This window comes from Nipponia nippon, unplaced genomic scaffold (genome assembly GCF_047370975.1).
Source record: "Nipponia nippon isolate SJK-2023a ecotype South Korea unplaced genomic scaffold, ASM4737097v1 scaffold_4, whole genome shotgun sequence".
Taxonomy (NCBI): Eukaryota; Metazoa; Chordata; class Aves; order Pelecaniformes; family Threskiornithidae; genus Nipponia; species Nipponia nippon.
The window spans coordinates 98,027,578-98,055,156 of record NW_028262358.1 but is presented as its reverse complement, the minus strand read 5'-3'; the positions used below and the strand labels follow the sequence as shown (position 1 = coordinate 98,055,156).

The 27,579-nt window shown below is 45.2% G+C and overlaps 3 protein-coding genes across 4 annotated transcripts in view; 2 read left to right on the top strand and 1 right to left on the bottom strand.

Moving 5' to 3' along the window:
* The window catches only part of KHDRBS2 (KH RNA binding domain containing, signal transduction associated 2), a 427,208-nt gene that overhangs the window by 295,131 nt on the left and 104,498 nt on the right, over positions 1 to 27,579 (bottom strand). For both annotated transcript variants that reach the window (XR_015708349.1, XM_087775407.1), the window contains exon 2: positions 9,662 to 9,789. Coding sequence is in view for 1 of the 2 variants with exons in the window: in XM_087775407.1 (XP_087631533.1) it covers positions 9,662 to 9,789 (128 nt within the window). In the remaining variant the exon portion in view is untranslated. The remainder of the gene's footprint in view (positions 1 to 9,661; positions 9,790 to 27,579) is intronic.
* On the top strand, positions 12,037 to 16,570 carry LOC148053446 (uncharacterized). The gene is given in 2 exon segments (XM_087774138.1): positions 12,037 to 13,097; positions 15,895 to 16,570. Coding segments are annotated over 2 exon segments (1,737 nt in total).
* LOC148053445 (uncharacterized) lies at positions 22,212 to 26,583 on the top strand. The gene is made up of 3 exons (XM_087774137.1): positions 22,212 to 23,272; positions 25,716 to 25,961; positions 26,253 to 26,583. Exons 1-3 carry the CDS (start codon positions 22,212 to 22,214, stop codon positions 26,581 to 26,583), a joined length of 1,638 nt encoding a protein of 545 aa, XP_087630263.1.

The window sequence follows — 27,579 nt, the reverse complement described above, 5'->3', positions numbered from 1 at the left end:
TTTGTGTTTTCCAGTCTGTCAACTCCTTGGAGCAAGACCAGTTTACTTATTGAGTGTGTTGAATACGAAGGGTGTCTTCAACTTAGTTTTGGCCTTTGAGTGCTCTGCAATATGAAATGTTAAATTACAACTACACTAACAGCCTACCTTGAAATATGGAAGGCAATACTGTGTTCCGCCACAACAGCACAGAGTAAATCTTCATAAATCACAAAGCAGCAATTTAGTGCCCTTGTTCGTAATTTTAGGGATGGGTTCAAGGAAGAAAACAGTGTAAGCTGGAAGCTGAGCTATATATCTGCATGTAGAAATAAAGATACCCTGTGAAAAATCTTTCGAAAAATCATAGAATCAAAGGGGGGGTAAATTCCTTTAATGTTGGGAGTATTTTTTGTGCCACTTGTTTTTAACTATGTTGCTGCTGTTTTAATTACATTGCTAAAGATTTATACAGCCACGGATGGTTAAATGAAACAGAAAGGCAAATCTCTACAATGTTATCTGGAATACATGTTATTCTCTGCAGTCAGGAACAATTTCATGAAGCAATTTCTAAAGAGTTCTGTACAGAGTAAAATTTCTCAGCATGACAAAGAGGTTAGCTAATGTTGTGGGAGCTGATTTCAACAGCAGTGTTATGAAAACAAATAAATCATTACCAAAAATGTGGACCTATTAAAATCAAGTTCCTTTGTGTATCCACTCAGGAGCTCTGCAAGATTGGCATAGGCCTTGGAAGCACTGGAGTCAGGGTTCATCTCCTGATGGAAAAGGTAGTGTAGGGAGATGAATGAAAGGTCAGGTCCTAAATAAGTCAGAAAAGAAAAATGTGTGTGATGTTTTATTCATGTATTTTACTGAAAGTAAAGATAAAGTATTTGTCTGAATTTTCCAGATACCTGTTGTCATTAAAGGCAGGACAGAAGATTCATATGTATCTTGGGTTTTGAGTATAGTGGAAATTCTGCTGTTAGAGTACAGTTTTTCAGTATTACATCACTTGTAAGAAAATTTTGGAGAGGTGGAATAAGGTTTTGAATTTTGAGAGGTTTTGCCTTTTCTCTTCAGCTGGAATACAGGAAGATATAGAGAAAAACAAAAATGAAGATAACCGCTTTCACACTTTTTCTCTATTCAAGTGTTCACACGCTTGATTTCACTTTTCAGAATTAGCTGGGCAGTTCATACAGAAGGGATTTAAAGCAAATACATTGGTTACAAACAGCTATTTATTTGTAGCAAAGAAGTTGACAACACTGAAAAACTGTAATTTTAATTTTGAAATATTTCTGCTAGTGTATTTGAAATAAAATTAATGATCAGGATAGAAAATATAGATTAATAGGAAATTTGGTATGAAGGAGAAATGAAATAGTATATAACTCAAAGATACTTTTTGTAATATCTGAGCAGCTTAATTAGGGCCTGGTCTTTCATCACTGAATCATTTTTATTCAAGTACCTGTTCAAGAGATTTTTCTGAATCTTAAGTACTAAACACTTTATGTAAATTTTCTGTATATCAGTGACTCCAGAAACCAGAGAATTAATGAAAGCATCAAATGCTATTAAATTCCAGATTAAACACAGAACATACACAAGTTTTTGCCCCTATTAATCCTGGTGTTGTGTGGATCAGAGATTATGGGCAACAATTACACTTGAACATGAAAATTAAAATGGCCTTAATTAAAAAGGAAGTTTGAATCTCCCCCATAAATTTACAAAATAAAAAGTGATATTTTGTGACAAAGATGCATGTTTAGTTACTTCATCAAGACCTGGTAGGGGTAGAAATCTTTCAAGATATATGAGAAAGTATTCTTTATTTAAACAACTATTCACAGCATCAACTTCAGTGCAGTACACATTATCTAAATTAGTAATTTTCTGCCTTTCATTGTTCAGGCTTTTATTTAAAGAATTCAGTTGAAAAACAGAACAAACATAATCTTTAGATTTAGTTTAGCATCAGTCTAAATTCTAGTATCCTTCCAAGTATAAAGGCTTTTCTTGTCTTACATGCTGGTAGGGCAGGTACCAATCCCTATTCTGTAGTTAGAAACTGAGCTCTGTTTCTTTTTATTAAAAATATGGGAATTTTTTTTCCAATCTCCTGAAACATCTCCAGGACTGAGTGACAGATCAAACTGTCCTTTTGCCTTATGCATCAACAAGGACCTCATTTCATTACAGCAATATAAATCACAGTTTGAAGTTCTGGCTACTCACTGAACTGACAGCCCAGGTCCCATTTTCCTTAGAAATTTTATATTTTCTTGTCCATCCATCTAATGGATGTATCACTATATCCTTTTCTTCCTATCTTACTTAAAAGGGTACTAAACACGCAAATCACCTGGAAATGATGAATATTACAACAATTGCTTTGAAAGCAGAAGAGCAACTGTCAGGTTTGAGAGAGAAACAAAACATAAAAGAAGGAGAATGCTAAATAAAAAGAAAAATCACCATATTCATTGTCTGAGCCAGATATTAAAAAGAGAACAAGAACAGAAAAGCTCACCCTTTACAATGGATTCTTTAGTGCTGGTGAGTTTGTATAAGTTATTTGCTTGAAGTTATGGTTTTATGAAGTATAAAACGATAGAAACAAATACCATGCAGTGCTGTGACAATTTTTTTTGTTTTATTTGAATCTTTAAAATAGTAAAAGATGCACTGCAATATTCAAGATCTTTTATATACATACTGTTCATTTTTTCAGACTTGTCAGCTATTTTATGTATCTGCACTTATAGAAAGCAAAAATAATGAACAAAAGGAGCCATCCCTTAAAGGCTGAAATCCAGCTAAGCTGAAGCCAAGCACAAAGGGGGCAGAATTTCACCAAAGTCAACATCATTTTAACTTACGCTGTGCACTGGACAAGCTTGCAAACAAAAACTTTCTATAGTATGTGCTACATAAATCTAAAGTTTTAAACAAGGTCTGAAATTCTTGAACTGCACAAATGAACAAACTTGCAAAGCCATGTTTACATGATCCAAAAGAGATGACTATACAAAACAACGAAAGCAAAACTATTGGTTAGTAAATGACAAAAATCTGTTCAAGGAACTGCAGAAATTGCTCACAGATGCTGAAGTGTATAAAGCTGCGTAAGTCATATACTATTTTTAAGAACACCACATTTGGATGAATTTATCTTACATGAGAGCAATAAATGATCAGACCAAATAGATCCTTAATATACACAGAGAAACATACATATTTGAAAATATCAAAGGACAACTGAACTGCCTCCATGCTACATCTTTTTTTCCTTTGCTCACACACTTACATCAGGAACTATGTCTATAATAGAGTTTGTTTTCATACTCAAAAAATGATTCACAAATTCATGCCAAGAGAAAAGCAATTCACCCTGATTTCTCAGAAGTCTTTGTAGAAGGAACAAAAAAAAAAAAAAAAAAATCAAAAAACAAAGGAGGTCCAATTTGTTGGAAAATAGCATTTTGTTTGCAGCAGATGTCAATCAGTAGACAACTGCTCGCCAGAGAATCTGCATATCCACCAGTTCAGACTGGCCCCCACACCCAATCCTGACCGCTCTCTTAATGCGGTAATGAATTGCTCTTTTTGCCTTGTCTTTGAGTTCAGTCATTTCATTTCTCTTACTTCTCCTCTTACCTCTTTTATGTCCCTTTTCCTAATTATTTCCCCTTGTAATGAAACATCACTGCACATACAGTATTTCCTTTTTGTGCATCGAACCTTCTGTCCCATCCTCCAGTCTATCTGTTCTTCCCTCTGTCTCAGGCATGACTATCCTTTTTCACTCTCTCCTCATTAATGAGGGTCGTCTTCTACTGATACTGTGACTAAAGTTTCTCTATACTCACTTCTATCCAAAATATTTACCCTGTTTCCTTTCAATTCTCTTGCCATATCTTCACCAGCATGTGACATCTTCCCCTTACTATCGATTGTATTTTTTCTTTTGTGTTCATGTCTGTAACTAAAACTCCAAATATACTGAACAGAAAAATAAGAAACATTTTGTTTCTCTGTATGAAATACTACTGAATAAAGTATACCAAGAAAGTAAGTTCTTCTTTCCATTTTTGGGAAGAATAATATTCATAGATCTGCCACAGCTAGGAGTCTTCTGAACTACTTCAGAGATTTTTTTTTTGCTTGTATATTTTTAGCATAGAATTGACACACTACAAAATACAGTAATTAACTAGAATAATGGCTAATGGGGGAAATTTCAGAAACAAATCTCAGCTTAGTTAATATATATCTTCTTGTCCTCAGAAATTTCCACTATACTAATATAGACAGCCTCTTACTTATATTTCTAATCTGATCTACATGACAACATATATAAGGGAAGGATACATCTTATATAAATATGAAAAATGCTTCAGGTTACTGAGCACCAATGAACTTTACTTATTTAATGAATTACGTACTTGATAGAATTGAGAAATAACTGATCAAGTGCTGATAGCTGCATTAATGCAGGTACCTGGACAGAACTTTCATTAATACAATCTCGGTGTTCAAGCTGATTGGAATTATTTGTAATTCCATAGGGGACTATTAAAAACAGGTAAAATAATCCCATTGACTTATGCTAAATTTAGTAGAAAATTACAAAACCAGTTCTTCTCCTACAAATGGTTATTTCATCCAAAACTTGTTTCAAATGTCGTCTAAGGAAGTTTGTAGTGGAGAGATTGACTCTGAAGTTTAATGTATACAAAAGAAATATAATACTTTGTTGTTCAAATCACCTGTGAATTCTGTTTTAGTAGATCACAGAGATTAAAATACCTTACAAGATTTAAGCTGAACAAATAAATTTCATTTCAAGAGCAGTGTCTCCAACCTGACATGTTATATACAATATAGCCAGTTTAAAAAAAGACTAAGAATGAGAAAGGTGAATTCAGTTGAGTCATTCATCATTCAAGGAACCATCATGAGTCAGGCAAAACAAAGAATATCAAGAATCTGGAATTTAATTTCATTTATAGTATTTATCAACATAAGCTTAAATCTTTTCCCCAGAAACACATACTCTAAAGCAGGGTGTGAGCCTGGTAAGGGTAAGGAGTTGGATTATATGATTTTTCTTTTTTTTTTTTCCAAAAAAAAATGGTAGTTAAACATCCAGGAGGAAGCCAGCAGGAGTGGAAGCTCATCTGAAGCCAGAGCATATTTCTGAACGAGGCCATTATTGCCCATCAACTGAGCCTTTGTGCAGACAAGAGGCTTTATCACACCTCATCCTCTGATGACTCAGGGCCCTGCAGTTTGCAACTCTACATCATGGAAGTCATTCAGAAGAATCAACCTGCTTTTCATTTTTGTCACCCCTACCAGATCCTGGAAGTTAGCAGGACATGTTTCCAGTATCTTATATTTTGATAGTCTTCATTATCCAACAAACCAGTAGAGGGAAAATTGAAATATAATTCTGTACTTAAACTGACACTTTGTTTTAAAACTTTCTAACTTTATGACCAATTCTAGCATCAGAGCAAATTGTAATTAATTTCATTTAATATTATACTTACATAATTACACCTCTTTAATAAATATCCTATCCTCTTTTTATTGATAGATTAATAGTTTTCTAATGATACGATTATTAAATAAAGATAGATTAAACGCCATCTTTTGTTCAGAAGACATTGTATTGATTTCTGTCCCTCACTGAAAAAATGAGAGTTCATTATTTCCAGGTGTCATCACCTCCAACTTCACTGCACCTCCCAGTCTTCAGTAACTAAGTAACTTGGAAAATTTCTTCCTTAATTAACTGCTGTTTGGGTTTTTTTTTCCAGAATGTGCAATTTCAATGTAACTGAAATTTGATAAAACTGGGAATTCTTTATCTTGAATGTGAACTGTCATACAATTAAATAACTCAGCATTTTGGCTCTAAATTTGTCTGCGTTATTTCAACTCCATTAGATTTATACTAATTTACCTGTTGATAGATCAGCAGGAAAAGAAATACCCCAACCCAGATTTAACCAAATAAGAATTTAATTTCTAGAAAGAACAACTGGAAAGAAATCATTAAATCTATATATTTGAACTGACTTGGGTTCCTTCATCTCAAACATACAATAGTGGTTTTGAGAGTTAATGAGGTAGTAACTCCTACCAAAGTATCTCTTCATATGCATTACAAAAAAGAGTAAATGCTTACTGAAAATCCAAGATCTTCAAGAAAATTCTTCATGACAATAACTGAAGGTGTAAGTTACAGTTGCTTGGGTGTTTTGAGTTAAGCCCATACAGTAACTCTGACTCTCTGGAGAGCTAGGTATTGGCATGCAAATGACAAAGTCTCCCATCAAGCCTCTAAATTGTGGCTTTTCTTTTTCAGCAACAAGATCATTTCAGCCTTCTGTTTGTTCCTTTTTTTTTTTGGTTTGTTTTTTAAATAACCCACTCTTTTCCCATATTTGAAGTATTTGAAATGCAACATTCAACCGATAAATGGCGAAATCTTAATGAACAAGCCCTGGGTATTTTCGTGCAGGTTCTAAACTGAACAGCTACAAAAGCTTAAAAATGGAAAAGTCAGTAACACATAGTCTTCTGAGTATTTATGTTGGTCTGCTTTAGCTGGAATTCACATATCATGAAAGTAAAAAAATGGTACTATGGGACAGGAAATAGGATCAACAAACACAAGACACTGCATCACTGTTTCAGAAGAAATTTTGAGGGCATTAAAAAGATCTGCTGCCTAGAGGAGTATGTGTAAACAACATGCTGTTTTCACTTGGGCTGCCGAGATTTAAAATAATTAATCTCAGAAAAGATCATTGCTGAACTATCAAGTAATGCCCTCATTTCTTTTTTAGATCTCTATTTTATGGAAGAGGAGAGAGGCCTGTATCTTTAACAGAGCTGGTAACATAAGACAGCTGTTGCTAATCACAGTCTTTTGATTTTATTTTCCCATTGTCTGCACCAGTAATTTGAGAAATCAGACCATAGACACTTGAGTAGAGACAATTTTATAATACTTATTCTGCAACTTCAAGAGCTGTTTAGCCACTAGAAGCCTTTTGTGTTCAGTTAACTTTTGCTCAAACCTTAAAATGCTGCTTCTGACTATACGGCTGTCACTGAAGGGATCTACCCTCACTGCACCTTAACCTACAGACCATAATAAACCCTTAGGCTAAGGGTTCCCTTGGAGCAATTTATTTTTCTACATGCAGTTAAAATAAGAGCAAATGTCTTTAATGGATTTATCTCATTCCTAAATAGAGAGTCTGTAAACCACGTGATTTTTTTTTTTAAATGGTCAGAATATTTGTCCAAAATTTTATACTCTTGGACACTTTCTTCAGATTTACAGAACCCTGCTTACTCAGCACTGCCCAAAAAAGCTTATCAGCTAAACAATGAATGAATAATTCTACATAATGTTCTTTCAAATACAAGTGCCTCTCAGGTGAAATCATACAGCAATTCTCTTAACTGTTTATAAGTACAGGTCTGATCAACTGCTCTTATTACCATATTCTCCTAAATATATAAAATTAATGGGGTTTTTTTACCCAATTTCTACTTTTTTTTGTTTTTATAAAGCAATCTGAAGCAGCCACTGTGTATTGATTTTGACTATCCTAATGTATACAATTCATCAAGAAAAGATAACACACTAGACCACAGCAATCAGCAGTTTGATACAAATGGCAAACGCAGTACTTGAAGGATGGTTGCTAGATGGTAGCAGGAAACCTGCAGTTCTGGGAATAATTCCATGCCAAGTACGGAATATTGCTAGCAAATCAACTACAGAAACTTTCCAAGAGCGTATTTTGCATTACTGAATAAGTATTTCATTTCCACCACACTGATTTTTTTCACTGCTCAAAACCTGTAGCAATACTTTATATCTTTTACTGCTCATTAATATAACAAGCTCATTAAAGTAAATGAAGGTTAATTTAATCATATTCTGGCACTATATTGGATAGATTATTGCATTTGTCTTTTAAATAGTTTGTCTTTCATTCTACTATCTTCATCAAATAGTAGTCTGAATAATTATCACATTGCCATTATAAAGTTACAGCACTATTATATTCTTATTACGAACTTCAGGTCACCTATAGCATTTACACAAAATATCACAAATCTCGTCAAAGCACCTCAGGCTACGCAGCATGAGAGTAATTCCTTATAGCACTATGTGCATTCCTAAGGTCTTTACCATTTGGATGATTACATTATCTCAGTTTTATATTCACTACTCCGGAGGTAAATGTCAGCAGGAATCATTGAATCTCAATTTTTTTACACCTTTCATTTTGTTTGATAGGCTTTTTTACCAATTGTAATTCATTGCTCTTACTGATGAAAGTATAAAGCAAAAAGCTAAGAGTGTAATCAAGGCTAATGGTGAACCAAATACCATGTGATAATAAATCAGCAAAAAAAAAATACTCTAGAGATGTTTACCATTTCAGCTTGAATACTATTAGAACAACTGTTTATGTAAAATACAACACTGTACACAACAACAAAAAAATAATCAACATTCTCTTCTTTCATGTAAAATAAAAACTAAAACTTCAGACAAGCAGCTGAATTTGGGGCTCTTTTGCCAGAAAAAAAATGTGAAAGGGTTAAAGCCAAGATAGACAAAGCCACTGCATCAAAATGCCTCCTGAAAAGCCTAGGGGCAAGGAGTATATTAAAATATCTTAATCACTTAAGTAAACAAAAGAAAGGCCTTTGTGATTTAGAGAGTAGTTAGAATGGTTGTAAGATAAAGGGGCTCCTGGATAATCCCATCTTAGACAACTGGGCCTTGGGAGAACAAATACATGGAAGATAAGAGATCACAAAAGAACGACTACAGCCTTGAAGGACACCGTCTACATGATCCTAAGACTGAGGTTGCGCACAAGCTAAGGTCGATCAGCAAACACAGTGAAGAAGACTAGGAGCCTTCATCTGAAGACCCCAAAGACCACCTGAAGACCACCAGGGGAAACAACTGCGCATGCGGATCGGACATTTGCATATGTTAATAAGTTCCAGGAAATCTCATGTTTATGTAAATGATTTCTCGGAAATCCTGTGAATATGTACGATTTTATAGTATATAATCTCTGAAAGTCCACCAAATCGGTGGAGCACTTCTGGTGGAGAATCTCCAGTGCTGCCCAGCGCTGCAATAAAGAATACCTGCTTAATAGTAACTTCGTTGCTATTGAGTTTCATTTCAGGGACTCTCTGAATACTCCGTTTCTCCCTTGGGGGGGGATTCAGACTCTGAGGAGAAGCATCCATGAATTTTTGTATCAAATGCTTTTTTAATCATAGTATGTAGCAGTGAGGAGAACAAAATATAATACGAAGAAAGTATGTGTCGGAGACATGTGAATTTTATAAACAGGGACATACATTGTCAAAGTCATACCTTGCAGTAATCCTGCTATTTTATCTTTTAAAACTTATTACACCAGAAAAAATCCCCCAACTCCTGTATGAGGAAGCTGCAGCACACTTAAGTTCATTTCTACTTTTTTTTTTTTTTGTATTGAAAAGCCTGCGTACAAAGAGTCAGTAAAAAGGGTTAAGTGTATGACTTCTTCATCATTATATTAAGAAAGATTAAACAAGTGTTAGACTATATTCACAATACCTTTGGATATTGTTTGACAGGGATCAGAACTCTTTCTGACAGCTTTATGTTTTTGTTGCTGATAACATCAAGATATTTCTTTTCTTCATCTTCCTTCTTGCCTTCAGAAGCCTGAAATTTTTCAATTTCTGAAAAATATTAAAAAAGAGAGCAATCAGCAGCATGATATTTGTCATCGTCAGAAACTTTAAGCTTGCCATTATAATACAGACTGTGCACGGAACACCTGTGCTGTTTGCACTCACGTGACATGTACTGTTGTCTTTGAAAAACCTGGACTGTCACCTCTGCTTCTCAGCACTGGTGGCAGTCCACAGGTCATACTCCTCAACTAATTCTTCCCCAGCTGAAACTGAATCCAAATGATCTCAGTGGGAGCAGGAACAGATGAGGCTTACGATTCAGTCTATCAGTCTTTTAAAGAGGATCACATCATCACAGCTTGATGCTATTTTGTAAACGGGACCTGCCAGAATTAAGTCAGATTCTAATTGCAAGGGCTAACTTTCAGGAAGAGCAGTAAAGAACCAAAGAAACTTCTTGTTACTGAGTTTCCATTCAAATCCTTCTGAATTATTTAAAAGTTGTACAAAATAAGATAAGAAATAGTTAACTCTTGCACAAAAAGATTCTTCATTAAAGAAAACAGTAAGTAATCGTGATATATATAATAATGATCGTATCTAGAACATTTGACAGAATTTACAAAAACAACCCCAAAACACATTCAGGTTGAATATTTTGAGTTCTTTATTCCCCAAAGCTCTATAAGCAACAGATAATAACAAACACTTGAGTTTATTACCCTGCAAAGAACATCTAACATGGTGCCTGAGAGCTTCCTGAGAGTACAGGTACTACTGAAAAAGCTGCATTTGCAGCAGTGTTATTGACAGCAAAGAAAATGGCAATACTTACAATGAGTTAATTATAACTGAATTATAGCTGAAAAGGGACAGCTGTGGGTCTGAGAAACACGCAGTTTCAAGGCCCAGAAAGCAATGGAGTAACACAGTGACAGCAATCTCTAACACATACACAAGTTTCTTTGACTTACAACAAGCGTAAGGAAAAATCTATGTAAAACAACAGCCCATGTCACGATTTGTTAATAAACGTTTATGCGGCCTATTCTAGATCAAATAATTTATTTAAAGCCTGCACCAGCAGACAAATCTCAAATGCCACTGTTATAGGCTCTTTTAAAACCTCTCAGAGAACACACCTAAAAACTCACATGGGGTAAACCTTGCCTAATTTAGGATTAAAAAGGTATTGTAATAATCACTAAAACGCATGAGGAGACAAGATTCATTTTTATAAAACACTTTAATATAGCTGGAAAAAATGTGGTACGTTACGTTCAGTGGGAGCAAGCATCAATTAAGCACGAGCTTACAAAGCAATATTCTGCAGTATAAATATTTAGTTCAGGCAGATTTAATAGAATCATAGAATCGTTTAGGTTGGACAAGACCTTTAAGATCATCCTTGTGGACCTCTGCTGGACTCTCTCCAGTAGGTCCGCCTCTCTCCTGTGCTGGGGAGCCCAGCGCTGGACACAGTACTCCAGGTGTGGCCTCACCAGTGCTAAGCAGAGGGAAAGGATCACCTCCCTCGACCTGCAAAGTCAGCCAAGGAGTAAGATATGCCTTCAGATGGTTTATTTCTAAAACTGAATGTAGTGCTGGATATGAACAGTGAAACCTGGTGTCCAAAACTTATATGAAAAATACAGCAATAGGATTCTGCTCAACAGTGGGGCAGTCCTGTGAGGTGAGCTATCTGGGAAATTTTTGTTCCCTGAGCCCGGAGCTTGTGTCTTCTGCGTGTGGTCCCCAAAAGCCTTGTGATGTCACCAGAGAGTCACAATGACCCCCTGACATCAGTCCTTTTAGGGCACGGGGCAGCCCTGAAGGGCCACAGTGCTGTCCTCGTCCGTCGGGGACACGCGCCAGCAGGTGGGGGGACGAAGGACCCCCATCGCGCAGGCTCCCTTCCGAGGGCACAGAGAGGATCTGCCAGACGGAGACACCGGCACGGCTCAGGGCGCTGGTCTTGACCTTCCACGCCCCCAGGGTCGGGCTGCTGTTTGCTGAGAGGCCAGGAACCCCTTTCCTGCCTTCCCAACTCCTGCTGGCACCTGTCCGGTAGGTCCGTCACCACCCTGCCCTGAGAGCAGGAACACGCAGAGATGTCCCTGGTGTCACTCAACCGCCCTGGGATGGTCCCTGGTGTTTGTGGCAGCACAAGCACAGCCCCCAGGCACAGAGGACAACTCTTTAGCGCTCAACTTCCACAGCTTTGCTGCTTCCTGCAGGTTGTGTCTCCAGGGCAGGTCATGAGCTTTGTACCTCTTGTGTTCGCAGTGCGAGATGGCATTTGAGGAGGGCTTGGCAGAAGACGGTACCTCTTCCCCTGCTCCCAGCACCAGCCAGGTGCCCCAGGCTGCACCACAGGATGCTTCTGAGGACCTGATGTGCCCAATCTGCCAGGACACCATTAACGACCAAGCCTCCGTGAGCTGGTGCAGGCACGCTTTCTGTTTTCCCTGCATATTGGAGTGGTCCCGCATAAAAGCTGTCTGTCCGATCTGCCGGTGCCCTTTCCACCGCATCGACCGCAAGGTGGGAGACAACTATGAGGTGTACCACATTGTGCAGCACAACAGCTCCACCAGCCAAGCTCAAGGAGGGAGACCTCAGCCCCCCTCTGCGGAAATGACGCGGCATGATTCCTCAGGCCAGCCTCTTCCAACAGAGACTTCCAACAGAGACCATGGCAGTGGCCATGCCAGGGCCCCAGACAGGGGCCAAAGCAGGTCCACGACGTGGCACCACGATGGCCACAGCAGGGTTCAGCACACCGAGGGCTACAACCCCTCGAGCAGCAGGAGACAGCAGCGGAGCAGGGCTCAGGACATGGCTCGGGACACTGCCCGCGATGAGGGCCGAGCTCCAAGGCCCGAACGGGACAGCCCAGCCTCCTTGGGGAGGAGCGAGCGTCGTCAGCGGGCAGGCCGCGTTTCCTCCAGGGGACGGCAGGCAACAAGGAGCCGATCCCGGCGGAGGTCCCGCAGCACTTCGCGCCAAACACAGCCGGCGCAGCAAAGGAGGAGGGATCGTGATGCCGGGCGAGCTCTAAGCCCTGAACGGGACAGCCCGGCTTATCCCAGGAGGAGCCAGCGCCGTCGGCGGGCAGGCCGCGTTTCCTCCAGGGGACGGCAGGCAACAAGGAGCCGATCCCGGCGGAGGTCCCGCAGCACTTCGCGCCAAACACAGCCGGCGCAGCAAAGGAGGAGGGATCGTGATGCCGGGCGAGCTCTAAGCCCTGAACGGGACAGCCCGGCTCATCCCAGGAGGAGCCAGCGCCGTCAGCGGGCGGGCCGCGTTTCCTCCAGGGGACGGCAGGCCACAAGGAGCCGATCCCGGCGGAGGTCCCGCAGCACTTGGCGCTAAACACAGCGGGAGTAGCAAAGGGGGAGGGACTGAGGCAACAGGCGAGCTCTAAGCCTCAAACAGCAAGTCCCAGCTTATTCTGGGAGAAGAGCGCACCATCAGTGGGCAGGCTTGTAGACAGTTGTAGTCTACAGATCCTTGTAGTCCTCCTGAGTTGCCTGCCCCTTCTTCCAAAGGTCATAAACTCTCCTTTAATCCCTGAGTTCCAGCCAAAGCTCTCTATTCAGCCAGGCCGGTCTTCGCCCCTGCTGGCTCGTCTTTCGGCACATGGGGATGGCCTGCTCCTGCGCCTTTAAGATTTCCTTCTTGAAGAATGTCCAGCCTTCCTGGACTCCTTTGCCCTTCAGGACTGCCTCCCAAGGGACTCCGTCAACCACGCTCCTAAACAGGCCGAAGTCTGCTCTCCAAAAGTCTAAGGTGGCAGTTCTGCTGACCCCCCTCCTTACTTCTGCAAGAATCAAAAACCATCATTTCATCATCACTACGCCCAAGATGGCCTCCAGCCGTCACATCACCCACCAGACCTTCTCTGTTCACGAACAGCAGATCCAGCGGGGCACCTCCCCTAGTTGGCTCCCTCACCAGCTGCATCAGGAAGTTATCTTCCACACACTCCAGGAACCTCCGAGACTGTTTCCTCTCTGCTGTGTTGTATTTCCAGCAGACATCTGGTAAGTTGAAATCCCCCAGGAGAACGAGGGCTAGCAATCGTGAGACTTCCCCCAGCTGCTTATAGAATATTTCGTCTGCCTCTTCATCCTGGTTGGGTGGTCTATAACAGACTCCCACCATGGTATCTGCCTTGTGGGCCTTCCCCCTGATTCTTAGCCGTAAACACTCAACCCTGCTGTCACTGTCGTTAAGCTCTAGACAATCAGACCATTCCCTAACATACAGGGCTACCCCACTGCCTCTCCTTCCTTGCCTATCCCTTCGGAAGAGTTTATAGCCATCCACTGCAGCACTCCAGTTGTGCGAGTCATCCCACCATGTTTCCGTGATGGCAACTCTGTCATAGCTTTCCTGCTGCATGATGGCTTCCAGCTCCTCCTGTTTGTTGCCCATGCTGTGTGCATTGGTGGAGATGCACTTCAGCTGGGCTATTGATCCCGCCACCTTTCTGGGGGGAGAAGGCCTAATTCCTATGTGATCGTACTCAGGCGCTTCCATGGTCTCTAACCCATCCATAGCCCTTGCATCTTTGTTGCCGCATGGATCTCCATCCCCTGCCTCCACTGAGATGGCAGACCAAAGGACCTTGCTAGCACACCGTCCCTCAAACACTGGTGCCTCACCCCCAGGCTTATCTCTAGCGAGCCTGGTTTTATGCCTTTCCTCCTTCAAATCTAGTTTAAAACTCTTTCAATGAGCCCTGCTAACTCCTGGGCTAGGATCCTTTTCCCCCTTTGAGACAGGTGTACCTCGTCTGTCACCAACAGGCCTGGTGTCGTGTAAAGTGATGCATGATCAAAAAACCCAAAATCCTGTTGGTGACACCTGTCGGTCTGCATATTGGGCTTTCTGTTCCCCTCAGGAGAGAGTCTCCCATGACAATGACCTGTCTTTTTTAATTTATGGAAGCGGTTCCAACACAGGGCGTAGGCCAACTTAACCTTGGTGAGACCTCTGAGCTAGATGTACCATCGTCCTCGTCATCATTCGCTTCCACTTGCAGAGCCTCACACCTATTACGCAAGGGCACCTGGAAAGGTGGGGTAGTCACACAGGAGACGCGCCTGCTGCGCCGGGCAGGAACTTGTTGCCATTGCCTCCTATCCCTGAAGTCACTGTGTTCAGCCAGGCGGAGAGAGGATAGGGAATCTTTTGTGTCATGGGTCCTGCCTGCCTGTTGGGCCTGTCTCAGGGAAGGTAGGGTGCGATTCCAGTAGTCTCTCTCTCTCTCTCGCACTCCCTGATACTCCTCAAACTACTCATCTCCTCCTGGAGCTCTGTCACTGAGTGGAGGAGTTCCTCTATCCAGGCACACCTCCCACAGCTGTGCTCACTGCTGCCATCCAATACTGGTGTAAGAGCAGGGCACACCCTGCAGCCTGAAACCTCGGTGGCAGTGTGTTCGCACTGCACCTCTGTCTGGGAAGCTCCATCAGCCATGGTGGGTGCAGAGCTTAGACAGGCCATGGCCTTCTGCTGAGTGGATACCATTGCTCCGTCCCTGGTCAAACTCTCAGCGCTTCCTGCACACCCTTCCATGTGAACTGCCACACAAACTGCGATGCCATGCCCTTGCTGATGCACCACGACCTGTTTGCTCCTCCTGCTCGCAGCATTCCCAGTCACTAGTGCTCCCCAGAGGCTCCTTTTATACGTATGGGGGTCTTGGCCACCGTTGCTCCTGGCCCTGCCCAGGTCTCATCAGCTGCTGCTGCGTGAGCAGGCCACAAGGAGCCAATCCCGGCGGAGGTCCCACAGCACTTCGCGCCAAACACAGCGGGAGCAGCAAAGGAGGAGGGACTGAGATAACAGGCAAGCTCTAAGCCTCAAACAGCAAGTCCCAGCGGAAATGAGGCGGCATGATTCCTCAGGCCGCCAGCACTGCAGCTCTTCCAACAGAGACCGTGGCAGTGGCCATGCCAGGGCCCCAGACAGGGGCCAAAGCAAGTCCACGACGTGGCACCACGATGGCCACAGCAGGGTTCAGCACACCGAGGGCTACAACCCCTCAAGCAGCAGGAGACAGCAGCGGAGCAGGGCTCAGGACACGGCTCGGGACACTGCCCGCGATGAGGGCTGAGCTCCAAGGCCCGAACGGGACAGCCCAGCCTCCTTGGGGAGGAGTGAGCATTGTCAGCGGGCAGGCCGCGTTTCCTCCAGGGGACGGCAGGCAACAAGGAGCCGATCCCGGTGGAGGTCCCACAGCACTTCGCGCCAAACACAGCGGGAGCAGCAAAGGAGGAGGGATGGCAACAACGGGCGAGCTCTAAGCCCTGAACAGGACAGCCCAGCTTATCCCAGCAGCAGCAAGCACCGTCAGCGGGCAGGCCACGTTTCCTCCAGGGGACGGCAGGCAACAAGGAGCCGATCCCGGCGGAGGTGCCACAGCACTTCGCGCCAAACACAGCGGGAGCAGCAAAGGAGGAGGGATGGCAACAACGGGCGAGCTCTAAGCCCTGAACGGGACAGCCCAGCTTATCCCAGGAGGAGCGAGCGCCGTCTGTGGGCAGGCCGTGTTTCCTCCACGGAACGGCAGGCCACAAGGAGCCGATCCCGGCGGAGGTCCCGCAGCACTTGGCGCCAAACACAGCAGGAGCAGCAAAGGAGGAGGGACTGAGATAACAGGCGAGCTCTAAGCCTCAAACAGCAAGTCCCAGCTTATTCTGGGAGAAGAGTGCACTGTCAGCGGGCAGTCTGGGTTTCCTCCAGGGGACGGCAGGCCACAAGGAGCCGATCCCGGCGGAGGTACCGCAGCCCTGCGGGGCGCAAGGCCTGGTAGCACACCCTGCCACAAAGGGTACTACTGTGTGCCCTGCTACTGGTGTCAGAAATGATACTACTTTACACCAAAAGCTCCTACTAACAATCGCAACAAACAGTGCCAAATCCAACTACAAAGCCTGGGGCCAAGGACCTATTCTCCGTTAGAAAACACGTCTGCAAATCTAAAGGGACTCTTGCAAGACCTTTTAGGGTTATGACGATAACAGGACAGAAACTTGGGTGCTGGTTCTCTCATACTCTTCTATGTTACACTTGTCTATAAAATGCTATACTCAACATTTTATATGGGTGTGCCTTTTCTCCTTATATTGCATTTCTACAGTACGATCAACTGAAGATTTTATCACTTCTCCTTTCTGCCCTGGTACCAATGACACGAATGGTTATTAGAAAACCTCTTGTTCGTCCACATCACCTGTTTTCTCACTGTTTCCCCCAAATATCCCCCAGAATAACTCCTTCTGTTCCTTACCACTCTTCTCACAAGGTGGCAGTGATAAGCGGTCGATTTACGCTTACTCTGCTCTATTGCAAAGAGACTGCCTATAATGCCAGTCCAAATTTAATGGCTAGTAGCAAGACTTTGAAAAGCTTATTTTCTTCTCCTGCCTCCTCAAAGACTTTAAGAGTAACCCCCAAAGCCTTCATAGCCAAATTTGCCCCTGTGGTATGCTCTGTACAGAGCCTCATGTTAATGCCCTCAGTGGGAGTACATCCTACAGATTCTCCAGACCACGTCCAAAGACTACCAAAGTCACGGAAAAACAATGGTGTACCAAGAACATTGTCACTCTCAAGTAAGACTGGTGGAAGGAGGAGCTTTCTCAAAAGACAGAGGTGATACAATAAATTAATTCCTGGACCAAGACAAACTGTATTACATTTTTGTATTTAACCAAAGTCGCTCTCTATTCTGTACACTCCTTCTGTCACCCCGTGACTAGGACCACCACAGATCAGAAGGAGCAGGATGCTGCCATGAAGGAATTCAGATCAGGACCAAGCTGCCGACTTGCTGGCTCACAGCACTGACGTGCAGCAAGTTGCATTAGTTATAAATCGCGACCTGCCGGCCAACTCCAAAAACTACAGTCACATGTAAAGCACACCACGAAAACATAACCAATGCCTTCAGATTTTAAAACTACATGTTTGTTTTTATGAATGCACTCATTACACATTTTGTGTTTACTGAAAGCCAGAGTTAGTATAGGATTTTGAGAACAATGGAAAAAAGAAGGGCCATGATCAGCTGTGTTCTTCCAGCGAGGACAAACACAAGGCAGTCAACGGTACATTTTCACCAACACTGATCTCAGGCAAAAAGAGAAAAGAATGTGTTCCTCAAGAAGAAACTTCACACGTTTTCCACCCACTTTTGCTCCAAACTAACTGAATTAAAGCAGGGAGACAGAGAGCTATTCAATTACCTCCTTCAGTACCTGTCAGTCCCCAAGCATGCTTCATTCTCGCCTTCCATCAGTAACACAGTACTCTCGCACTTGCTTCTGTATAATACACATGTATGTCATCCCTCTTAATGGGAAGAGAACATGCATATCACAGTCATGCAAAAAGAGGTCACCACTAGAGAAGGGTCAGAGACTAAAGGCATTTCTAACATCTTTTCAGAGATATTCTTCCCTATGAAAATTGATCTTCAGCTCTCTCCAGACTTGGAGCTGTAAAATTCTGGAAATACCGTTTAAGATTTTTCTTTGAGGGGAACAGCTTCTTTTTCCTTCTCTTCACTGATTTAGCACAAAATGGAATAGCTGAGTGAGTCGCTCTTACTTTTTCAAAACTATCTGCTTTACTCTTACAGTGCCAATAAAATGATGTTAATTATAGTTCACTTCAAAGTACTTGACACCTATTACAAAACTTCTGTCATGAATATAGTTTTTCCATTAAAATTAGGCATCCCACAGTAAAAACATCCTTTTGCTACACTTAAAGCCATGTCAAAACTCATCAAAAAACAATGTTCTTCTCGTCAGCCTGTCCAACCTACCAAAGAATGAAATCGACACATCCTTTCTACTGTCAACATTTGCCTCCCACTTAAAGGAATTCTGCAAGCCTACCTTGCACCTTACCTATCTGGCTTTCCTCATTCTTCTCTTTGCAGTACTGGCATCACTTTATTAAAGAAACATGAGCTGCTGTCACGAGGTCAGGCCCTTTTAAAGAATGATCTGTTCCCATTAATGGGAGTGATTTCCAGAATGGGAATATCGCCAACCTCTTGCCTGTATGTAGTATTACACACTATAATATTATAATTAAAATAGAAATAAAATAAAAGGGTCCAGGTTTGCCCCCCTCTTCCCCAGAACAGGAAAGACATTGACAAAGTGGAGTGAGTTCAGCAGAGGCCACCCAAGATGGTTGGGGCTGGAGCACATGCCCTGTGAGGAGAGGCTGAGGGAACCGGACCCGTTTATCATGGATAAGAACAGCTTTGGGGGACCTAACAGCAGCTCCACAGTGCCTATGGGAAGATGGAGTCAAGCTCTTCACAGCGGTGTGTAACGGGGGGAACGAGAGACAACAGGGAAAAGGTGAAACAAGAAAGGTTTGGACTGGGTATAAGGAAAAACTTTTCCACTGTGACAACTGCCCAGCAGTGCTGTAGGTTGCCCAGAGATGTTGTGCCATCTCTTCCTTTGGAGGCTTTCAAGACCCACCTGGATAAATTGATGAATGACCCGGTCTGACACCATAGCTGGCCCTGCTTTGAGCAGGAGGTTGGACTAGAGACCTCCTGAGGTCCCTTCACACCTGAACTATCCTATGATCCTATAAATGCAATACCTTTCAGACCTACACTTGTTTGTGAAATTTGCTTGAACTTGTCCAAAACATTTAAATGTTATTGCAGATAAAGTTACAAAAGGACATAGTAACAGCCTGAAACTTTTTTAACAAAATGGCATAATATAGGTAGAAAAGAAATTAAAGATCTACAGAACTTCATATTACTAACTGATTAAAAACCAAACAGAATTAACAAGAAAACAAGTAAGGAGAAAATGAAAGTGAGCAAAGACTGAATAAAACTGAACTTAGATTCCCTATCCTCCTCTCTATATAGGCAACTGATTTTTACTGCCTGGTTACTATTCTGACTCTACCCATAGACCTCTCAGCAACTTGCAGAGGTATGCCAAATGGGTTGCCTCCTCTCCAAATTACAGTATCGTTAGAAATACAATTACCTACTGTATCTATGTACTGATCTACGGGTAGATCAATATAGATCAGAAAAGCGATAAAAAGAATATTAATAGTGTTAAATAACTAGAAAAGTTCTCAAGTGGAAATATCAGTTCTTGCTAAATTTATGAACATCATCTTGCCTTCAGAACCCTGAAATTTTTCAATTTCTGAAAAATATTTAAAAAGAGAGCAATCAGCAGCATGATATTTGTCATCGTCAGAAACTTTAAGCTTGCCATTATAATACAGACTGTGCACGGAACACCTGTGCTGTTTGCACTCACGTGACATGTACTGTTGTCTTTGAAAAACCTGGACTGTCACCTCTGCTTCTCAGCACTGGTGGCAGTCCACAGGTCATACTCCTCAACTAATTCTTCCCCAGCTGAAACTGAATCCAAATGATCTCAGTGGGAGCAGGAACAGATGAGGCTTACGATTCAGTCTATCAGTCTTTTAAAGAGGATCACATCATCACAGCTTGATGCTATTTTGTAAACGGGACCTGCCAGAATTAAGTCAGATTCTAATTGCAAGGGCTAACTTTCAGGAAGAGCAGTAAAGAACCAAAGAAACTTCTTGTTACTGAGTTTCCATTCAAATCCTTCTGAATTATTTAAAAGTTGTACAAAATAAGATAAGAAATAGTTAACTCTTGCACAAAAAGATTCTTCATTAAAGAAAACAGTAAGTAATCGTGATATATATAATAATGATCGTATCTAGAACATTTGACAGAATTTACAAAAACAACCCCAAAACACATTCAGGTTGAATATTTTGAGTTCTTTATTCCCCAAAGCTCTATAAGCAACAGATAATAACAAACACTTGAGTTTATTACCCTGCAAAGAACATCTAACATGGTGCCTGAGAGCTTCCTGAGAGTACAGGTACTACTGAAAAAGCTGCATTTGCAGCAGTGTTATTGACAGCAAAGAAAATGGCAATACTTACAATGAGTTAATTATAACTGAATTATAGCTGAAAAGGGACAGCTGTGGGTCTGAGAAACACGCAGTTTCAAGGCCCAGAAAGCAATGGAGTAACACAGTGACAGCAATCTCTAACACATACACAAGTTTCTTTGACTTACAACAAGCGTAAGGAAAAATCTATGTAAAACAACAGCCCATGTCACGATTTGTTAATAAACGTTTATGCGGCCTATTCTAGATCAAATAATTTATTTAAAGCCTGCACCAGCAGACAAATCTCGAATGCCACTGTTATAGGCTCTTTTAAAACCTCTCAGAGAACACACCTAAAAACTCACATGGGGTAAACCTTGCCTAATTTAGGATTAAAAAGGTATTGTAATAATCACTAAAACGCATGAGGAGACAAGATTCATTTTTATAAAACACTTTAATATAGCTGGAAAAAATGTGGTACGTTACGTTCAGTGGGAGCAAGCATCAATTAAGCACGAGCTTACAAAGCAATATTCTGCAGTATAAATATTTAGTTCAGGCAGATTTAATAGAATCATAGAATCGTTTAGGTTGGACAAGACCTTTAAGATCATCCTTGTGGACCTCTGCTGGACTCTCTCCAGTAGGTCCGCCTCTCTCCTGTGCTGGGGAGCCCAGCGCTGGACACAGTACTCCAGGTGTGGCCTCACCAGTGCTAAGCAGAGGGAAAGGATCACCTCCCTCGACCTGCAAAGTCAGCCAAGGAGTAAGATATGCCTTCAGATGGTTTATTTCTAAAACTGAATGTAGTGCTGGATATGAACAGTGAAACCTGGTGTCCAAAACTTATATGAAAAATACAGCAATAGGATTCTGCTCAACAGTGGGGCAGTCCTGTGAGGTGAGCTATCTGGGAAATTTTTGTTCCCTGAGCCCGGAGCTTGTGTCTTCTGCGTGTGGTCCCCAAAAGCCTTGTGATGTCACCAGAGAGTCACAATGACCCCCTGACATCAGTCCTTTTAGGGCACGGGGCAGCCCTGAAGGGCCACAGTGCTGTCCTCGTCCGTCGGGGACACGCGCCAGCAGGTGGGGGGACGAAGGACCCCCATCGCGCAGGCTCCCTTCCGAGGGCACAGAGAGGATCTGCCAGACGGAGACACCGGCACGGCTCAGGGCGCTGGTCTTGACCTTCCACGCCCCCAGGGTCGGGCTGCTGTTTGCTGAGAGGCCAGGAACCCCTTTCCTGCCTTCCCAACTCCTGCTGGCACCTGTCCGGTAGGTCCGTCACCACCCTGCCCTGAGAGCAGGAACACGCAGAGATGTCCCTGGTGTCACTCAACCGCCCTGGGATGGTCCCTGGTGTTTGTGGCAGCACAAGCACAGCCCCCAGGCACAGAGGACAACTCTTTAGCGCTCAACTTCCACAGCTTTGCTGCTTCCTGCAGGTTGTGTCTCCAGGGCAGGTCATGAGCTTTGTACCTCTTGTGTTCGCAGTGCGAGATGGCATTTGAGGAGGGCTTGGCAGAAGACGGTACCTCTTCCCCTGCTCCCAGCACCAGCCAGGTGCCCCAGGCTGCACCACAGGATGCTTCTGAGGACCTGATGTGCCCAATCTGCCAGGACACCATTAACGACCAAGCCTCCGTGAGCTGGTGCAGGCACGCTTTCTGTTTTCCCTGCATATTGGAGTGGTCCCGCATAAAAGCTGTCTGTCCGATCTGCCGGTGCCCTTTCCACCGCATCGACCGCAAGGTGGGAGACAACTATGAGGTGTACCACATTGTGCAGCACAACAGCTCCACCAGCCAAGCTCAAGGAGGGAGACCTCAGCCCCCCTCTGCGGAAATGACGCGGCATGATTCCTCAGGCCAGCCTCTTCCAACAGAGACTTCCAACAGAGACCATGGCAGTGGCCATGCCAGGGCCCCAGACAGGGGCCAAAGCAGGTCCACGACGTGGCACCACGATGGCCACAGCAGGGTTCAGCACACCGAGGGCTACAACCCCTCGAGCAGCAGGAGACAGCAGCGGAGCAGGGCTCAGGACATGGCTCGGGACACTGCCCGCGATGAGGGCCGAGCTCCAAGGCCCGAACGGGACAGCCCAGCCTCCTTGGGGAGGAGCGAGCGTCGTCAGCGGGCAGGCCGCGTTTCCTCCAGGGGACGGCAGGCAACAAGGAGCCGATCCCGGCGGAGGTCCCGCAGCACTTCGCGCCAAACACAGCCGGCGCAGCAAAGGAGGAGGGATCGTGATGCCGGGCGAGCTCTAAGCCCTGAACGGGACAGCCCGGCTTATCCCAGGAGGAGCCAGCGCCGTCGGCGGGCAGGCCGCGTTTCCTCCAGGGGACGGCAGGCAACAAGGAGCCGATCCCGGCGGAGGTCCCGCAGCACTTCGCGCCAAACACAGCCGGCGCAGCAAAGGAGGAGGGATCGTGATGCCGGGCGAGCTCTAAGCCCTGAACGGGACAGCCCGGCTCATCCCAGGAGGAGCCAGCGCCGTCAGCGGGCGGGCCGCGTTTCCTCCAGGGGACGGCAGGCCACAAGGAGCCGATCCCGGCGGAGGTCCCGCAGCACTTGGCGCTAAACACAGCGGGAGTAGCAAAGGGGGAGGGACTGAGGCAACAGGCGAGCTCTAAGCCTCAAACAGCAAGTCCCAGCTTATTCTGGGAGAAGAGCGCACCATCAGTGGGCAGGCTTGTAGACAGTTGTAGTCTACAGATCCTTGTAGTCCTCCTGAGTTGCCTGCCCCTTCTTCCAAAGGTCATAAACTCTCCTTTAATCCCTGAGTTCCAGCCAAAGCTCTCTATTCAGCCAGGCCGGTCTTCGCCCCTGCTGGCTCGTCTTTCGGCACATGGGGATGGCCTGCTCCTGCGCCTTTAAGATTTCCTTCTTGAAGAATGTCCAGCCTTCCTGGACTCCTTTGCCCTTCAGGACTGCCTCCCAAGGGACTCCGTCAACCACGCTCCTAAACAGGCCGAAGTCTGCTCTCCAAAAGTCTAAGGTGGCAGTTCTGCTGACCCCCCTCCTTACTTCTGCAAGAATCAAAAACCATCATTTCATCATCACTACGCCCAAGATGGCCTCCAGCCGTCACATCACCCACCAGACCTTCTCTGTTCACGAACAGCAGATCCAGCGGGGCACCTCCCCTAGTTGGCTCCCTCACCAGCTGCATCAGGAAGTTATCTTCCACACACTCCAGGAACCTCCGAGACTGTTTCCTCTCTGCTGTGTTGTATTTCCAGCAGACATCTGGTAAGTTGAAATCCCCCAGGAGAACGAGGGCTAGCAATCGTGAGACTTCCCCCAGCTGCTTATAGAATATTTCGTCTGCCTCTTCATCCTGGTTGGGTGGTCTATAACAGACTCCCACCATGGTATCTGCCTTGTGGGCCTTCCCCCTGATTCTTAGCCGTAAACACTCAACCCTGCTGTCACTGTCGTTAAGCTCTAGACAATCAGACCATTCCCTAACATACAGGGCTACCCCACTGCCTCTCCTTCCTTGCCTATCCCTTCGGAAGAGTTTATAGCCATCCACTGCAGCACTCCAGTTGTGCGAGTCATCCCACCATGTTTCCGTGATGGCAACTCTGTCATAGTTTTCCTGCTGCATGATGGCTTCCAGCTCCTCCTGTTTGTTGCCCATGCTGTGTGCATTGGTGGAGATGCACTTCAGTTGGGCTATTGATCCCGCCACCTTTCTGGGGGGAGAAGGCCTAATTCCTATGTGATCGTACTCAGGCGCTTCCATGGTCTCTAACCCATCCATAGCCCTTGCATCTTTGTTGCCGCATGGATCTCCATCCCCTGCCTCCACTGAGATGGCAGACCAAAGGACCTTGCTAGCACACCGTCCCTCAAACACTGGTGCCTCACCCCCAGGCTTATCTCTAGCGAGCCTGGTTTTATGCCTTTCCTCCTTCAAATCTAGTTTAAAACTCTTTCAATGAGCCCTGCTAACTCCTGGGCTAGGATCCTTTTCCCCCTTTGAGACAGGTGTACCTCGTCTGTCACCAACAGGCCTGGTGTCGTGTAAAGTGATGCATGATCAAAAAACCCAAAATCCTGTTGGTGACACCTGTCGGTCTGCATATTGGGCTTTCTGTTCCCCTCAGGAGAGAGTCTCCCATGACAATGACCTGTCTTTTTTAATTTATGGAAGCGGTTCCAACACAGGGCGTAGGCCAACTTAACCTTGGTGAGACCTCTGAGCTAGATGTACCATCGTCCTCGTCATCATTCGCTTCCACTTGCAGAGCCTCACACCTATTACGCAAGGGCACCTGGAAAGGTGGGGTAGTCACACAGGAGACGCGCCTGCTGCGCCGGGCAGGAACTTGTTGCCATTGCCTCCTATCCCTGAAGTCACTGTGTTCAGCCAGGCGGAGAGAGGATAGGGAATCTTTTGTGTCATGGGTCCTGCCTGCCTGTTGGGCCTGTCTCAGGGAAGGTAGGGTGCGATTCCAGTAGTCTCTCTCTCTCTCTCGCACTCCCTGATACTCCTCAAACTACTCATCTCCTCCTGGAGCTCTGTCACTGAGTGGAGGAGTTCCTCTATCCAGGCACACCTCCCACAGCTGTGCTCACTGCTGCCATCCAATACTGGTGTAAGAGCAGGGCACACCCTGCAGCCTGAAACCTCGGTGGCAGTGTGTTCGCACTGCACCTCTGTCTGGGAAGCTCCATCAGCCATGGTGGGTGCAGAGCTTAGACAGGCCATGGCCTTCTGCTGAGTGGATACCATTGCTCCGTCCCTGGTCAAACTCTCAGCGCTTCCTGCACACCCTTCCATGTGAACTGCCACACAAACTGCGATGCCATGCCCTTGCTGATGCACCACGACCTGTTTGCTCCTCCTGCTCGCAGCATTCCCAGTCACTAGTGCTCCCCAGAGGCTCCTTTTATACGTATGGGGGTCTTGGCCACCGTTGCTCCTGGCCCTGCCCAGGTCTCATCAGCTGCTGCTGCGTGAGCAGGCCACAAGGAGCCAATCCCGGCGGAGGTCCCGCAGCACTTCGCGCCAAACACAGCGGGAGCAGCAAAGGAGGAGGGATCGTGATGCCGGGCGAGCTCTAAGCCCTGAACAGGACAGCCCAGCTTATCCCAGGAGCAGCGAGCGCCGTCGGCGGGCAGGCCGCGTTTCCTGCACGGAACGGCAGGCCACAAGGAGCCGATCCCGGCGGAGGTCCCACAGCACTTCGCGCCAAACACAGCGGGAGCAGCAAAGGAGGAGGGACCGAGATAACAGGCAAGCTCTAAGCCTCAAACAGCAAGTCCCAGCGGAAATGAGGCGGCATGATTCCTCAGGCCGCCAGCACTGCAGCTCTTCCAACAGAGACCGTGGCAGTGGCCATGCCAGGGCCCCAGAGAGGGGCCAAAGCAAGTCCACGACGTGGCACCACGATGGCCACAGCAGGGTTCAGCACACCGAGGGCTACAACCCCTCGAGCAGCAGGAGACAGCAGCGGAGCAGGGCTCAGGACATGGCTCGGGACACTGCCCGCGATGAGGGCTGAGCTCCAAGGCCCAAACGGGACAGCCCAGCCTCCTTGGAGAGGAGCGAGCGTCGTCAGCGGGCAGGCCGCGTTTCCTCCAGGGGACGGCAGGCAACAAGGAGCCGATCCCGGCGGAGGTGCCACAGCACTTCGCGCCAAACACAGCGGGAGCAGCAAAGGAGGAGGGATGGCAACAACGGGCGAGCTCTAAGCCCTGAACGGGACAGCCCAGCTTATCCCAGGAGGAGCGAGCGCCGTCTGTGGGCAGGCCGTGTTTCCTCCACGGAACGGCAGGCCACAAGGAGCCGATCCCGGCGGAGGTCCCGCAGCACTTGGCGCCAAACACAGCAGGAGCAGCAAAGGAGGAGGGACTGAGATAACAGGCGAGCTCTAAGCCTCAAACAGCAAGTCCCAGCTTATTCTGGGAGAAGAGTGCACTGTCAGCGGGCAGTCTGGGTTTCCTCCAGGGGACGGCAGGCCACAAGGAGCCGATCCCGGCGGAGGTACCGCAGCCCTGCGGGGCGCAAGGCCTGGTAGCACACCCTGCCACAAAGGGTACTACTGTGTGCCCTGCTACTGGTGTCAGAAATGATACTACTTTACACCAAAAGCTCCTACTAACAATCGCAACAAACAGTGCCAAATCCAACTACAAAGCCTGGGGCCAAGGACCTATTCTCCGTTAGAAAACACGTCTGCAAATCTAAAGGGACTCTTGCAAGACCTTTTAGGGTTATGACGATAACAGGACAGAAACTTGGGTGCTGGTTCTCTCATACTCTTCTATGTTACACTTGTCTATAAAATGCTATACTCAACATTTTATATGGGTGTGCCTTTTCTCCTTATATTGCATTTCTACAGTACGATCAACTGAAGATTTTATCACTTCTCCTTTCTGCCCTGGTACCAATGACACGAATGGTTATTAGAAAACCTCTTGTTCGTCCACATCACCTGTTTTCTCACTGTTTCCCCCAAATATCCCCCAGAATAACTCCTTCTGTTCCTTACCACTCTTCTCACAAGGTGGCAGTGATAAGCGGTCGATTTACGCTTACTCTGCTCTATTGCAAAGAGACTGCCTATAATGCCAGTCCAAATTTAATGGCTAGTAGCAAGACTTTGAAAAGCTTATTTTCTTCTCCTGCCTCCTCAAAGACTTTAAGAGTAACCCCCAAAGCCTTCATAGCCAAATTTGCCCCTGTGGTATGCTCTGTACAGAGCCTCATGTTAATGCCCTCAGTGGGAGTACATCCTACAGATTCTCCAGACCACGTCCAAAGACTACCAAAGTCACGGAAAAACAATGGTGTACCAAGAACATTGTCACTCTCAAGTAAGACTGGTGGAAGGAGGAGCTTTCTCAAA

Excerpts from the sequence above, each read along its gene's own strand:
- LOC148053445 (XM_087774137.1), top strand. The coding sequence starts at position 22,212 with ATGGCATTTGAGGAGGGCTTGGCAGAAGACGGTACCTCTTCCCCTGCT. Across the intron at positions 23,273-25,715 it reads AGGAGCCGATCCCGGCGGAG|GTCCCGCAGCACTTCGCGCC; the intron begins GTCCCGCAGCAC and ends ATCCCGGCGGAG. Across the intron at positions 25,962-26,252 it reads AGGAGGGACCGAGATAACAG|CCCAGCCTCCTTGGAGAGGA; the intron begins GCAAGCTCTAAG and ends CAAACGGGACAG.